At 39.8% G+C, this 17201-nt stretch overlaps 1 protein-coding gene across 5 annotated transcripts in view; it reads right to left on the reverse strand.

Moving 5' to 3' along the window:
* Positions 1–17201, reverse strand: part of ZC3H6 (zinc finger CCCH-type containing 6) — an 80850-nt gene that overhangs the window by 62706 nt on the left and 943 nt on the right. Inside the window, exon 1 of one of the 5 annotated variants that reach the window (XM_043512387.1) lies at positions 17033–17101. The exons of 3 other annotated variants lie outside the window; for them this stretch is intronic. In XM_043512387.1, the coding sequence (XP_043368322.1) occupies positions 17033–17034 (2 nt within the window). In that variant the 5' untranslated portion in view covers positions 17035–17101. Of the gene's footprint in view, positions 1–16734; positions 16943–17032; positions 17102–17201 lie in introns of those variants that run through there. One more of the 5 variants, XM_043512386.1, reaches the window with a different exon arrangement.

A 17201-nucleotide genomic window follows, 5' to 3' on the forward strand; every position in this document is an offset into this window, starting at 1 on the left:
TAACTGGAAATAAACAAAGCAGACGTAGATTTTACTACAACTTTAAAATTGCAATTAAAAATCATAAAATATAAGGAAATGCAAAAATTAAGTTTTCAACACCAACATTAATTTAGTCACATTGCACATAAGAAGTATTCACAATTCAATTTTTCTAATTAACCATATTGTTTTACTATTTAAGTTGTAAAAGTGTATACTACAGCATAAAACAAATAATGTGCAATGTATCCATTATTGTCTGAATATATAATAAAATGCACCCTTTTTATATAACACATAATTTTTGTGATTTCTTAAAATTTTTCAGTTTGCAGGTGAATTCTGGATGGAGCTCAACCATCATGAGATTATCAAGCTATTAAACTAATAATAATTTGGAAATGAAAATCATGCCTTTATAATGCCAGCATTATTTGAGGAGTCTCCGTAAAACAGTAGAAGGAAACAAATAGAAAGGGAAGAGATAATTTGTTTGGACTTCGGAACAAAAGAATTAATTCTCTGGACATCATCTAATCCCAAGGTATTAAGCACTTTAAGGACAGGTCAGTTCTTCATATCTGTCTAGGGCCCACTTGGAAGTATTATAGCAGGAAAAGGTGGTTTTAGTCACTGACAGGTAGAGCAACTGGCCCTGTCATTTCTGCTGGAAACATCCACCTTGAGCCTACTCTCACACTGTATTATCAACCTAGTCTGATTCCAGTTGCTGACTACTCTGTGAACAGGAATCTCGGAGAGAAAACCACAACCTTCCCTGCCTCTCCTTTATGCCCTACTGCAAACACACATCCAAACTCCACCATCCTCACAGCCTCTACTCCTGAGAGGACCTGCCAGATGCCATCCATTCCCAATCTCTCTTGAGTTAGGAGCCAGAAGGTGGAGCAGCACTGCATGGAAAACCAAGGACAGGTAGAAATTGTGTAAGAGCCCAGAGTAATTCTGCACAAGGCAGCAGGCCTGCTAGCCTAACTGTAGTGACATAGAGGAGTATGTTCCACCACTATCAAAGAGGCAATGAGACCAAAATCTTGATAGAAAGATGAGCAAGATCTTGTTTTTCTCAGCAGGAGGAAACAGAAGTGAACAGAGAAGCAGGAAGGCTTGTGAGGAACTCCAAAAGAACAAAATTAGAAAATTGGGCAATATGAAAATAGATCAAATTTAATCTAGACAAATTAAAATAATCCATACTAAAAGGACCCATTTAAATTTAATTGCTCTCACAGATGGGCAGTGCTTAAGGGAAGTAGACACTGAAAGTAACTGGAAGTTGGGCATCTTTTTCACCCCATATTTTAATGAAAAGATCTAGGTATTATCATGGACAGCTCAGCAAAACATCCTCTTAATATGCAGCAAAGATCAAAATCAAATAAGGCGTTATGATGTAGTAAGAAGGGGATAGCAAACAATATGGAATATATGCTATTTAAATCAAGACTAAATCCTCATTTTGAATACTGGATTTAGTGTTAGTGACCTGATCTCACAAAGGACATAACAAAAATTGGAAAAAAGTCCACATAAGAAAACAAAATATTATAAATGTGGAATTGTGGAAGAGAAAATTTAAAAGAATGATTATTTTTCATAAAATAGATGTATTAAACATATAAAAGAAAGGCAATTCAATCTATTGAGGTTCTGAAATATACAGAGATACCAGACTCATCCATAGTTCTAAGAATAGCCTCCACTCCATACACAAGCCCTAATTTCGAAGTGTTAGAATTTGGAAATATAGCCAAATAAACCCGTTTCAAGACAGTGCTTATCAAGTTCAAAATACATCTACTATTTCAAAACATCACATTTGGAATTAACTAGAGACTTTAAAAATTACTACAATTCACTCCTCCTAGATATATTAAATCATCTCATATCAAAATACTAAAATTGGGTTATGGCATCCACAACCCAGTGGAAATCCTACAACCATTTGGTGGAGTAGGTTGAGAAGACTTCAGTTCATAGTTCAATACTGGCACTACCTCAGGTACAGGATTTGTGACCAATTGAGATATCTTCTGTATTTATCAATTGTTGTTGGTTCTTCAATCTTTTGAGGCAAAATTACTTTGAGATGGGATATTATACACACACGCACACACACAGTGCCCATGCTCCTGCCTTGGCACAGTTTGTCATATTTTCTGTTCATTTTCTTTTCTGCCTTTGTCCTTTGGCTTTCTCTTCATCTGCATTTATTTTCTAATTTTTGTTATTTTATGTTCTCTTGTTTTGTGGCACCCCTTCTCCGTTTCCCATTAAGCAGGACTATATGCTACTTGGATAGGGGCATTAATTGATGACTCCATAAAACCAAAACCAACTCTTGCAGCTGAACTGAATGCACTAGGAACAGAACACAGAAGTTTTGGCCTGGAGGTTACTATTCAAGCCTGCAGTCTTGTGCATTTGACCTACTCCTTAATGAAGGGACACTGCTTCACCTCCATCTGCTGTAACACAATTGCATTTGTAAAGATAAGATTTGGGGTCCTGCAAGTTTCTCTCCTGCTGGTAATAGCTCACCTTACCTGATCACTCTTGTTACAGTGTATATGGCAACACCCATTGTTTCATGTTCTCCGTGTATATAAAATCTTCCCACTGTATTTTCCACTATATGCATCCAATGAAGTGAGCTGTAGCTCATGAAAGCTTATGCTCAAATAAATTTGTTAGTCTCTAAAGTGCCACAAGTACTCCTTTTCTTTCTACCCCCAACGTTGTTCACTTTCCCCCATCTCCTCAACTAGTCTGGACTGGCCCCTCAAGGTTTGGAAACAATAATTGATATTTCTATATTCTACTCACCACTATACTTGACAGAAAATGTAAAACACAAAGTTGTTTGTTCAAAAATGAGTTCTATAAAATTAAGCTGAAAAATCGTAAATATTTTTTACTATTTCAATTAGTTTAAGGGCGTAGGTATCTCCCTAGCAGAATACCATTCAACGAGAAAAAACTGCTCAAGCTGTCTGTTGGATAATAGACTGCAGTCTTTAAGCCATCAGTCAAACGATGGTTTTTAGATGCTTCTCCCTTATGAAAACTGATGAACATTTTTAGACTTTCTGAAACCCTCAGCATAAGCTAAATAAAACCTTTAAGCCTGCTTCTTACCATCCCTGGAATGCAATCTGTGTTGATTTGGGAAGACAAAATTACCACTAAATTTAAATTGTTCAATTGTGTGATAATACTTCTTAATTTTTCAAATGCAAGATCACACAAAATTTGAGATCTGTACTTGTCCACTCTGCCAGAAACCACAGGTGTGAGCAGCTAGCTTGATAGCTCTTAAAAAACAAGAAAAACACAGTCCTTAACACAATAGGGAAATCTGGTTTAGCTATCTAGTTACATTTCAAATGCAAAGAGAATGAATTCAACACTATTCTTGGTTATAATATTAAAATGCATTTTATAGAAAGAGAAATAAATTGTCAGGCTTTCTGAAGAAAAAATCATAACTCTGCTTCAGAAAGTCTTGTTTCATTGCAAGTCAAAAATGATGGTAGCCTGTAAAGACAAGGTTTTGATCAAATGGAACAATAGGAAAACCAAAATAATATCTATGCCTCTAGCCAAGAATAGGAAACTAAAGAAGTGGTTTCAGAACAGAACAAAGAGGAGATTTTAAAAGGTGCTTTCCTAGAACTGTGCATAAAGTTCTTGAACTGACAAAAAGGAATTATCCCTTCCTGAGGGGCCCAAGGGTCTTCAGAAAACTCATCCAAAGAAAATAGGAAGATAGGACTTAGAACTGGAATTGATCTTATGGATCCAGTCCAATCCCCTGCTGGCATCATCATCATATAAACCCATTCATAAATTTATCAAGCTCCATCTTAGAACTAGATAGTTTACCCCACTCCTTCTATTGAAAGGTTGTTTCAGAACCTCACTCCTCTGATGATTAGAACTTTTAACTTTCAGTCTAAATTTATTCATGGCCATTTTATGCCCATTTGTTCTTGTACAAACCTTATCCTTTACCTTAAATAGCTCTTTTCTCTCCCTGATGTCTACCCTATAGGGTATTTATAGACAACAATCAGATTTCCTCTCAACCAGTTTTGCTAAGCTAAAAACAAGCCAACTTCTTTTACTCTCCTCTCATAAGACAAGGTCTCCATTCCCTGATCATCCTAATAGGCCTTCTCTACACCTGTTCCATTTTAAATTAATCTTTCTTGAACATGGGTGATCAGAATCATACACTGTTGCAGATGAGGTTTTACCAGTGCCTTGCACAGTGTCATTAATACTTGTCTATCCCTGGAAATACTGTAATACTGGAAATACCTTGCCTGATACATCCTAGGATTACATTTGCCTTTTTCATGACTGCACCACCAGTGGCTCAATGGAGGTCCCACTAAAGCCGCTAGGACTGTGTTAAGGTCCCACAAAGGAACCAGGTCTCAGACCAGAGGATGGAGATGAAGAAGCCCTTTAAAAAATCTTGCTATCATGGTATTGGAGAAGACAGATCTTCCCTGAATGGGGGGATGAAATGCTGGTAGCACTGCCAACTGCACTCTCAATGACCTAAGCGCAAGTCCTGATAATTTAAGATGCAGCAAGTATTCCAAATTGTCCAGAATACAAGCCAGTGTCAGCTGAATTCCATGGGCCAATGACCACACCAAAATCACTTTCATTTTGCTGAACAGGCCATTCTAACAGAGGACTTTGTACTGTTGAATAGGACCTGTTGAACAGCTGCAGAACACCACACTTCCTTTTCACTTAGCCATGAAGCAGCCACACTGTGAGATGCACAGGACTAAGCGTGGAATACAAGGTTCAGCCGTGATTCTAAGTGCTTCAGTTGGGATGGAGAGGAAGTAGCACAAGAGGCTGAACTGACAACACGAGAAGATTGGAGAACCAGCACTGTGTTGGGCCATGCAAGTACAATGAGAATGAGCTTGGCCCGATCCACCTTTGTTAGGCCACAAAGATCAAGAATGGGTCTTATCCCTTCTTTGGATTTGGGCACCAGAATGTATAGAAATAGAAGCCATGACCCTGATGTTCTGGCAGAATCTCCTCCTCCTCCACCACTCCCAAGCCTGTAGAGAGCGAACCTGCTCAAGGAGCAGCATCTCATGAGAGGGGTCCCTGAGGAGGGACGGTGGAGGGGAGAGATGGAGAACTGGATGGCATAGCCCAATCTGATGGTGTTTAGGACCCAGATTTCGGTGGCGATAAAGCCCCAGCCATTGTGAAAGTGAGCCAGTTTGTCCCCAAACAGAGGGAATGGGGAGAACAGGAGCGATGACTGGAACACTGCTCTGGACTAATGAGTCAAAATGGTCTTTTGGGGGTGCCAGGGAAGGGCATGTGAGCTGGCAAAACGCTGAATCTGACTGCCTCCTCCTATAGGATATATGACCTTTTCTGGGGTAGTCCTGCTGTCTTGTGAGAGGGAAAGGCTGCCTAAATGTGCACTGTGGACGATAGTGCTGCTGCTGTTGATCACCTCTGCACCACTGGCGTGTATGCCTCCAAGGAACATAGGGTAGCCTTTGAGTCCTTGAAGGAGTGCGGAGTCTCATCCAAAAAGAGTGTTTGGCCACTGAAGGGCAAATCCTCTATGTGCTGCTGCACATTGGGTGCACTATCCAAATTCTGCAGCTAGGAAGCCCTTCTCATGGTCACTGCCGAGGCCATCACTCTGCACAAAGTATGCACAACATCCAGTGCAGACTGCAACGAAGTCTTAGCCACCGATCAGCCTTTGGTGACAAATGCCCGAAATTCTTCTCTCAAGGCTTTGGGCAGCTGGTCTGCAAACTTAGACATAGTCGTTCAGTTCACAAAGTTGTACTTGGACAGTAATATCTGCCGGTTAGCGATCCACATCCACAAGGAAGAGGAGATGTAAATCTTCCTGTCCATCAGGTCTATTTGTTTAGAGTCCTTATCCTTGGGAATGGACTTAAACCCGCCCTTCCTGGCTCTATCATTCACCATGATTACAAGCTGGGTATCTGGGGCCAGATGGGAGTAAAAACCCTCAAATCCCTGCAACAAAATGAAGTAGTGCTTTGCTACAGGCAGTACCGAAGCCAACATGCTGCAGAGGACTGTAGCAGCCTCAAGGAGCACAATGTGAACAGGAAGGGCAACTCTCCCAGGGGCAGATGGCTGCTGGGTATCCACTAACTCATGGGTGTTCTCCTACAGGAGCTCAGCTTGAATACTTCAGGAAGCAGCCAAGCACTACAAAAGGTTCAGGCCCACCTTGAAATCCTCCAATACCAAAGGGAAGAAAGAGCTAGACTCCGCGGAACTGTATTGGGACAAAGATGAAGTGGTTAACTGTGCCAGAGCTGGATCCTACTCCAGAACTGATGGGCCTGGATATGAGGATTCTGGAGGCTCCATGAGGGAAGGCTCACCAGTGCCTGGCCTGTGATGACTTGATAGTCACCACCACACACCTGGTTCATGATCTCGCCCTTGAGCGAGATGAAGAGTGGGACCCCTGCGACCAAGGAGCGTTCCACAGATACCACTGGTATGGATAGGGCATTGATGGCTAGTAGATGCTGGGCCAGGGACCCACATGCCAACCACAAGACGAGCACCAATCCTGTTACCCAGAACGCTCCAAGAATGGCCTCCGACGCGGGTCAAGCAATGGAGAACGAGAGGAGGAAGATCCCACTGTGGATGCCAAAGAGTCTCAGGCTGCAGAGGATAAAGGCGAAGCCAGCCCTGAGAGTACGAGCAACCACACTGACATGTCTGTAGCCCAGAATGACAAGGGAAATGGCATCAACGTGGAAATGGTATCAGCAGCATTGAATATGCCTCCGCTGTTTCCAGTGCTGGAAGCAGTGTTGACCCCGAAGTCAGCAGTGCACCAAGGTAACTGATGGTGCCAAAGTGGAAGGCAGGGAATGCCGCCATAGTAATATCGCGGACAGTGGTCACAGAGGTGCCAAAGACGATCCTGGTACCGGAGAGGTCCCTTGTGCTGAGTCTGGCACCGGCCCTAGTTCTACTGACCATGAAAGGGAAACATCGGGGTGCAGTGCTGACAGACACACAAGTTTGGTGGCCTGCACAGCCAACGGAGCTATAAAAGACACAGCCCTGGCAAAGTCATGGACCAAGAGCATGGTTGAGACAGAAAGGCAGACGAGGTTATGTTACTGCCTGACACATGCCAGTGCAGAAACAGCTGGTGCCAGCATCACCCTCATCAGTACCAGAGTCAACAGACTTCCTGGAGCCAGAAACAGAGTCAATAGTACGGGATCTCCGACCTCCTTGACTGATACCAGGGAGCAGTTGATAGGACCTGCTCCATCCCATGCACTGGTATTCACTGTGCTGGTCCACACTCCATCTGGACAAAGAAGTGAGTCTCCAAATGACCTGGAGTGGCCTCAGATGGTCTTATGTGACCTTTTCCTTTGTGCACTCAAAAGGGAACTCCTCCTCCATCTCTTCAGAGAGGTACCAACTCCAGCACGCGAAGCGGCAGCACTCAGAACTCAAGGGCAACCTACAATTTGACAAGACCCTTTGTGCCGAAGCAGATGCATGGCCTGTTCAACAAGTGCTGATTCAGATGAAGCTCTCTTGGCACTTGGGTCCATTTGGTGAATGATCTGCAAACTGAACACTGCTCTTTGATGTGGGTTTCGCCCAGGCACAGCAAGCATCCTGTATCGGGACTGTTGCTGGGGACTGCTCCTCTACATGAGGAACAATGTTTAAACCTTTGTGAGGGCATCACCAGGGAAATACTTAAACTACATCTAACTAACACTAAATCTAATTAACACTATACTAAGGATATTAAATAGCTATATAAAACTAGAAAAGTCACTAAAAATAGAGGGATTGTACAAAGAGGTCCAACTTCAGCCATGATTGGTAAGAAGGAACTGAGAGATGTAGCAGTGTTGCTGCCTCATGTAGCAAGGGGATGGGCTATGGTCATGAGTCGCAAGCGCTGCCACTGTACAGGCACTGCTATGCAAAATTCTCTGGATCAGGTGTGTGCATGCCCAGCGTACCAATATGGAATACATGTCTGTATCTACTCGAAGAAGGCGGTTTCCCTGTGGGAGTGCAGACATTTTCCCAGCATTTGTCGTGAACTATAACAGCATCCATTACTTCATCATGAAACCACCACAGTGCACACACATCCTTTTTATTATTAAACTTAATTATTTTTTTTATTAATAGACATCTGTGCCCTCTGTTTAAACACATCTTTGACTGATGTGGTGTGAAATAAAGAGACAGTCCATTCAAAAATAATCAAGCATTTTGCTTTAAAATAGTATGCTGCCACTTACAACTTTAAAGTGAGAGGAAGCCTTAAAGAGAAACAATCACCAATAGTTTGCAGGACATTACCAAGACTAGAAAATGTATCAAGTACATCCAAGTTAACAAGCCGCAAAACTATACATCTAACTTATCACTTACAGAAACGTGTAATCGAAAAAGGAAAAGATAAGAAGATGACGAAATTGCACACCTTACACAGTAATGTTTTTACTACTCAAACTTGCTTTCTTAATCTTACAGACGGCATGAACGGAACTCCTACAATTTAAGCAATTTCTTACAAAATTTCAGGAACCTAGCTTTTATGGTAATACCAGTATATGTCCATTCAACAAAACTGAATCCTTTTCTTCCTAAATCAGAAGTCAGTGTTGAAACATCAGTCTTGCCTATTATCTGAAACTTCAGTTGAGAGTACAAGGAGGTTTTCAGTTAGGAAAGATTAGTTCTTACACATGTATATTTTGTAGACACTGGACCTTTTTGTGTGACAAGAAGTTGTGGTTACTAAAATCATACAGACCAAATACAAGAGCAATAAAACAGACTGGGCAATGGAGGTGATAAGTACTTAATTTACCAAAAAGTCCAGTAGAGAAATAATTAGACCTAAAAACGGAAAATAGGCCGCTGTGCAAGACTGGTGAAGTCTAACCAACATGACCAGGATAGGGACTACAGACAAGGAACATCCAGTTTATTAGTAAGCACTCCCTGCAATAACGAAGTGAAAGATTAAAGCCAATTGTTAAACATTTTCCTGACATCCCTTTATGTAAAAAAAAACTTTGCTAACTTTGTACTAAAAAATTGCTCAAATCCATCTCCTACAAGCACAATAATAAAAATATATGTTAATCACCAATTAAAGCCAACATTCACATATATATTCACCTCTACTCTCTCAACTTTACTGCCAAACAGTCACAAACTCTACAACTTCATAAGAAACTCACTTGTAATTCTAACACAGAGCCACTCCAAATGTAGATGTCCAGTTCCTCATAATTACACTCAAACACAAAAGCTAAATATTTACCTAAATTTTCTCATATGTAAATGACATCTAGACTTTAGCGTTACAGCTATTCTACTAAAAGAAAAGGAGTACTTGTGGCACCTTAGAGACTAACAAATTTATTAGAGCATAAGCTTTCGTGAGCTACAGAAATTGGAAATGCATCCGATGAAGTGAGCTGTAGCTCACGAAAGCTTATGCTCTAATAAATTTGATAGTCTCTAAGGTGCCACAAGTACTCCTTTTCTTTTTGCGAATACAGACTAACACGGCTGCTACTCTGAAACCAGCTATTCTACTGAAAAGATATCGATCTTCCTGGGATCAGAGTTTAGGTTTTGCATTTCAATGTGACTCTGAAGAACTGGATATCAGCATAGTGAGTGCTCTATGTTGGAACTGAAACTAAATGTGTGGATTGTGTATATTTGGGTAGTATTGTATAAGAGTTGTGATTGGTGTGGATGAAATGGTGATTTCTTTGTTTTTAAGGATTGTATTGATGGGAAACACACTTGATTAGCTTTAATTTGCATGTGCATTTCCCCAGTTTTTAATTGACAAGAAAACAAAATTATTTTTATATAAATTCTGCAGGAACACAACAGTGCTCTAATTGGTCATATGAGACTCAATGCAGCAAGCATACACCAGGCTCACCTTCTGCAGATGTCTGGACATATGTAGTGGAGTACGTGTGTTTGGATGTAGGGTGGCAGGTTATAACTGGTAGAATACTAATTGGGGGCATTTTAGAGGGGAAATTTTATCAATGTTGACCATATCAAATGTTTTAAACCAGTCAAGTTTAACATGGTGAAAACACTTCCTTTTTCCATGACTACCTCCTCCCTCATTCTGTCCCCTTTTCATGTCTGTCAACATCCCTTGTAACTGCCTTCTATATTCCTTCAAGTTGTGCTCTCTCTCTCCCTTTCTAACAGTCCTCCAAAACACCCTTCTCCCCCAATCTTTCCATTCATGGTTCCCTCTCCCCTAACGCTTCTTTCACACACCCATCTTTCATGCCCACATGTGCCCTGGAAGGCACAGTGCCAGGCAGAAGGTGTATGGCTCCATGGACTTTTACCCCTCCTTCACTTATGTTCACACTGTCACCAGTTATGGAGAAATAATAAATACAACTGCAACTTAACTGAGGAGAAGCTATATTTTTAAAGCAAATTTTGTACGCTCTATAAAATTCCCAAGAAAAGTCAGATCAACCCGAAAACTGACCTGTTGGGTCAAGGCAGACCTAGAGGGTAAAATCCAAATCATTTGAACAAGAGGGTTTCCCAAGATAGGGCACCCTAAAATGAGCTTTTTCAAAGTTGCAAAAAGCTTTTTAAGGGCATATCTACATAGGGAAATTTACTGACATAACTACGTAAGTAGAATTATACCACTGTAACTACGCTGACATAACTTCCCATGCACATGCTCTTTTTCAGAGTGCCTTTTTTTCACTTTAGCTTAAATCACTTCCAAAGAGCAATACAAGTTAAACTGAAAAAGGCACTCTAAATCCCAAAAGAGCATGCCTTTTGGAGAAGTTATACTGGCATAGCTGTAGCAGAATAATGATACCAGTACAGTACAGCTGTGGTGGAAAATTTCCCCATGTAGACAAGTCCTAGTGTTTTTTTAATATACACCTATGGAAGCAACAGGGCAAGAAATGAATAAAATATATATCACTCAACTTTCGTAGCCAAGATCTGGTGCATGGTACCAAAAAAGAAGGTCCATAATTGTAAACATGAAGTTAACAGACCTTTTGGGAACTACAGAGTGAGATGAGGCAGAGCTGGCAATTCTCTTATAGATTACTTGCATGGAACATACACTCTTTGATGGAACTCCTGACACAGCTTCAACACCAGTTCCCCTTTGAACGTAAAAGAGAACACATAGGGGACAGGAAAAACGCTTCTCTGCAGGGATTTGAACCAGACCTCTAACATCACAAAGCAGACATCTATTACACGATGTAACAGAATAACTCTTTTACCTGATTGCATTATTCTTACATGGGGTAAAGAGAGAGACATGACGTACACTCTGAACCAGCAAGTTTCTTACTTGCCCTCATAAAAATATCCCTTTTAGGCTACACATGCACTCCACTGGAAGCCAATAATTCTACACTTCTTTCTTCCAATAACTGGCATTAATAAATCCCTTTGCAACTCGCACTGAGAAAAGTGTCATATACATTTAAACTAGAAAGGATGCAAGTATTCATCCCCTTTTACAGTTACAGATAGAAGGACTGCGGCCACTATATAAATGTCACTATACACACACACAAACTGATGAAAAAATATTTCCATCAATAATAATCAAAGTGTACAGACAGGCAAAATAAGAAAAATGCTTCCTGAGAACTTAAGAGTTTGATTTAAGAATATTTTTATATTTATATATAAATATATAATATTTTTATATTTTGACACACAATGTTGACAATGTGTTTTAATGGTTATAAAGCTTTAACTTTTTAAATCTCAATGTCTATTTTCATTAAATAATTATTGTCTGACCCCATGTCTGAACTCCCCATAATTTCTCACAACTGTGAAAATATAAATCAATAAACATGTAAATCAATAAAAAAAACTTGAAGCATATAATTTTGCACAATCATGAAGTTTAAATCAATAAAAATGGGGGAAAATACTTGAAAATAAACACTGATATTATCCATTGAGATTATAAAAAAATAAAAATAAAATTCTGCCAAGCCTATTGCAGAGCCAAGTTTCATACATTAAGCCATGCTACTTCTCACAAAGATCAAATCTACATGCTCAGCCAAGCTGTCCACACAACACAGCCAAGCCTGCAACCAACATACATACATACAGATAAATTTGCCCTCGCTATTAACCATACACGATAGAACTTCTGACTGAACACTGTTGTAGTTAAGGTGATGGGACTTGGGAGAACTAGCTTTGCTAAAGACTTCCTACGTGATGTAGGGCAAGTACCTTATCAGGATTTTCAGGTGTCCATTAGTTTTGGCCACTGATTTTCAAATCGAAGGGCAGGCAGAGAAATCATCTGGGAAAGGGTTGCTGCTCTCCTGCCACACAGAGCTGGCTGGGTTCTAGTCTGCCTTTTGTAGGTAGGGCACTGGGAAACCCACCTTCAAACAGGCTATGGGGATATGATGGAAGTGGGTTTCTGCCAGGAAGAGCAATGACAAGCTGCTAGGGAAAAAGAAGGGACCTCTTCCCATAACCCCAGGTTCCACTGCTCTCAAGTCTCATGTTATTATTTAAAATAATGAAGGAAATTCAGCAGAAAAAAGACTTTGCTAAGATGGAGTTAAGATTTCAGCCACAAGATACTACCTTGAGTAGTAATCTTGCATGCTGTCACCTTTGTTCCCTACTTCCCAGTTTTCTAGCATTTGCCATTCCTTTACAGTAAGAGACACATGGAGGAATTTAACTCTGCATTTTGATTTTCTAATGTTTGAATTTGGACATTTAAACTCATGTCCAGGAAAGATATGACCACCCTTAGGCAATGTTATGTGGCCACAAACTTAACTCCACCTTAATTATTTTTTTCCTCTGGTGAATAAATATTTATATATTTTAAAATTTTCAAAGTAACTGGTCATGGCAAATATTTGCACATTCAATAGGGAGAAGAGACTTGGAATACTCATGAGTAAAAAGAGGGGGTATGGAGAGAGGGCAGTGGCCTGCAAGAGGTACAGAGTGAGGGCCTGGAAAAGGAGAGCAATTAGAACAACATGGAGCCAGGATGTATTAATAGAGGAGCAGGAAAGCAGAGAAGGGGGACTAGGAGAGGCATGCTGGATAGCTGGATGTCTTGTGCTGTACCTCTCAAGCCCCTCAGCTTTCATGCACTTTGGCTCTCCAGCTCAATATCTTTCCAACTTTCTTGCTCCCTGACTCCCCTGAACTAAAATCCTCCCGTGTTCCATGCAACTCGGGAGCCAGTGAGACCCAGGTAGGCTGGGGGCGAGGAACTTGCAAACTATAGTGGAGAAGAGAATGTATGCTGATTTAAGCTCACTGTTGCTCAGCCTACCTAACCCCAGCTCTACTTCTCCCACTACAATCCCTACTCTCTAGCATCCACTGGCCTTATGACTTATCAGAGCAGAGCACCACTCTGGTAAACCACAGGAAGTTTGTCAGACAAGTACTTTTTCAGTATCAGACCTTGAAGTTATGCTTGCCAGGGTGGGGATGAAGAAGTGCCAAGGAACTGGGGTGCCAGAAGCGACCAGGAAATTCCTGGGATAGCTGGAGGAGCCACAAGGAACGGGAAAGGGAGAAAACCTGTGAGACAGACAGGCTGGGCAGCCATGAGCCTATCTGGCTCACCTGGATATACGTAGATGACAGCTGGCGAGTTGAGACAGGCAGGGCAGCTTCAGAAAATGGTAGTAGCAGAATGAGCTGTTCCATCGGCTAACCTCAGTGAAACTCAAATAGGCTATCTTGTGTGTTTAATTTTAAAATGTCAGAAATTTTGTACCTCAAAGATACTCTCAGAATGTGCATAGGGTATCAGAATGCGTACTTGTGTGATGACTGGTGTTTGCGGTTGTTAGCAAAAGTTACCAAAAACATGAAACAAGCCAATTTTTCAAAAAAGAAACAATTTTCAAATGTTTCCTCTGCAAAAATTAGTAAAATTTCATTGCAAAAGTTACGTAAGAAGTTCAGTTGTCCCACTGGAGAGTTATTTTGTCAGATTTGGAGACTAAATTAAATCTTCAGCATATAAAACAGAGGTAGTATATTTTAGTCATGCTTTAAATTGATAGCACAACACAAAATTATTTAAAAGAATCACTAGTAAAGCCTCCATAATTAATGCCTAACCATTCTAACTTATATTAGGTCATTTTTTTTTTACAATAGTTATTGGTATAAAATAAATCTTACCATATATTACCATCTGACCATATATTTAGAGAGGTGCAAAACAGCAAAAATGGAACCAGTACCTGATCTGAACTTTCAAATAAAAATATTCATCCCAAATCACTGAAAGAGCTATACTTTTAAACTTTCCTGCTGTGGTAAACATGGCACTAGTTCAAACATGGCCCTACTTATTGCAGTCAAGCCCCTATATGCCTATAGTTCAATATTATTCAGGAGACCAAAGTAGTCAGAGAGCTGTACTGGTGTCATATTCTTTTGTATCTGTAAAAGCTAAGTATTCAATTCCTATGCCAGACATGCAGGGATACAGCTAGTAAAATCATCTACTGTGTGATTTAACAATATGCATGCCTGCGGATCAGAGTTTAAAAGCAAGGCCCTGATCCTGCAACTGATAGGACCACCAGTAGACTGCTGCACCCATGCCAAGCCCCACTGACTTCACACCACTATGTTGCAGGATCAGGGCCCATTTTTATGTATTTATTTGAGCTCACAGACAGTTCTCTTCACTTGTCCTCTTAAGACACCTGCTTTATTGCAGAAGTGTTGTGGTTCTTTGTATATGTAAATAGGGCTGTGTTTTTGTGTTTAGTGTTTATTTGCTGTAGTCTCAATTTGTTTGTTTCTTGTCTATGTAAGGAAGGGGTTGTTTCTATTTTTCCATATTTTTTAAAAATGCACACTGTGAGTAATCCTTCAGCAGAACTAACTTCATGTGAAAGTTGAGCTTTTTTTATTTAGTTATCTGTGCATGTAAAAAAAAGTCCTACACAGCTTTTTGGGGAGAAAAGTATTTTCCTCACTCAGTCAAAAGAGTTAAATTAATTTTCTTCGTTTTTTAAAAATTTATCTTTAAAGTAAGACCGTGAAAAGTTACAGGCCAAAGCAATACTTTCCTCTTAAAAACAAACAAGATCAAACTGGGATAATTGTGAAAGGTAATTTGCAACTATCTATAGCTGTAATGAAAATTTAATTCTTGTAATTCTAAAGATTAGATTAATGCCAAGATTGGTAAAATGTTAACAGAAGTGTCACTGATTTACATAAAATCAGTATCTGCAACCTTTTGTGTACTGTATTGCAACCCTTACTGACCTACCGGACTACTGCCATAGTGAAGTCATATTACTGATCTACTTATGTAGCAAAACATTGAATGCAAAGCAGAATTGGCTCAGACTACACACACTGTAACTTTATGCTACTAAAAAAAATTATATTATAGTAATGCTTCTATTAACGTCTTCAATTTGGAATGGACACTGATCAGTTACTCAGATTTTATCCAAAGTATCAACCTAAAAACACTGCATTTTTCTTTTCAACAAGATAATACAAGGGACAGTTCAAGCAAAACTATTTCACCTAAAGATGTTCAAACTGAAATCCACACCCCTTAAGTGTTAATCATGTTTTCTGGGATTGTGTTTTTGTTTAGATGAGTTTGTGCCTATTTCAGAGTAATCAACCCATAAGGAAAATCTGTAAACGTCCTAAAATGTATAATGCATTTTGACTGGGTTGAATTTGCATATCTATTGTAAAATGAGAAGGCATATATTTTATCTCTATTATTCTTTTTATTATGGTAAATTTATGGTGAACACACCTTGCTATGAACTATTAATGGGGGTAATCCAGACAGTCAGTAGGATTGTCTATAAACGTATTATTTATAAGGCATGCTTAATTTTTTAATTGTTAGGGCATTATGTTCTTCCAGAATTTAAAAACAGTATAAACAGATGTTAAGAAATATAATAAGTTAATAGTACAATTAACCTATTAAATTGAAGATATTTAAACAAAACTATAAAATAAAAAATTTAACAGTTTTCCCAGTGTAGGAATAAGTATACTAGTGAGCATAATTTTTGAAAGGTACTTTACATGTAACAATGTAAGCTATTATACGGCTACTGAAGAATTTCAAATTAGAAATACTAGTCTCCAGTGAAACAATGGGAAAGAATTCTTGGGCCCCCTGGCATCACCACGGATACTTAGTGAAAACGTGAGCCAAATAGTTACAAAACCTGAAACAATGTTCTATGGTAAAAAGTGAATGTTCCATTAATATTTGACTGGTATGCAAGTGTATACTTTAAGCAAGTTTTTTGGGCAATTTATGATGTGGTCACAGTTCAAGACTAGTGATACATTAAAAAGTAATAATACTGTATCTTCCCTTTAACCCTTCAAATATATTTAAAGGCAGCCTTCTCCATCATTAACTTTTATATGCAGTAGCACTTAATTACTTTAAAAATTAAAGATGGGAGGCATAATCATGAGACTAGAAGTTAGAAGATCCAGAGGCTATTCCAGATCAGGGATTCACTGTGTGTTTTGGGCAAGACATTTAACCTATGTTGGCCTCAGTTTCCCTACCAGTAAAAAAATAGGATTAATAATTCTTACCCCACAGGGGTGTTTTGAGGTTTACTTAGAGGTTGTGTCATGTTTTTCAGTCATCTGATAAGAGCACTGTAAATGGTTGGGGAAGTCTGCGGGAAGGTTGGGCTGCTGCTGAAAATCACCATTACAACGGCACTCATGTGCTTTCTGTCCACGTGCCCTGAATGGCGGGGAGTGGTGAGGATAGAAGAGAATTTTTGGGCAGTGGCTAGGAAGGCCAGAGCTGTCTGAGGATAGGAGCTGGATTTCCACCCGACAGCCGCAGAAAAGAAAGGGTGGGAGCCGGAACAGAGCTCCTTACATCAGGAAAGGGACTCTGGTTTACTGCGCATGGGGATTGAGAGGTGGCAAAGACAACGTCAGTCAGACCTTAATCTGCATAAAAAAAGATCCAGTTAAAGTGGCGGGTGTAATCTGGCGAGAAAAGAGGTTAAATATGGCCCTAGTGCGAGGCTCCCTGCACAGATTAA

This window comes from Dermochelys coriacea, chromosome 3 (genome assembly GCF_009764565.3).
Source record: "Dermochelys coriacea isolate rDerCor1 chromosome 3, rDerCor1.pri.v4, whole genome shotgun sequence".
NCBI lineage: Eukaryota > Metazoa > Chordata > Testudines > Dermochelyidae > Dermochelys > Dermochelys coriacea.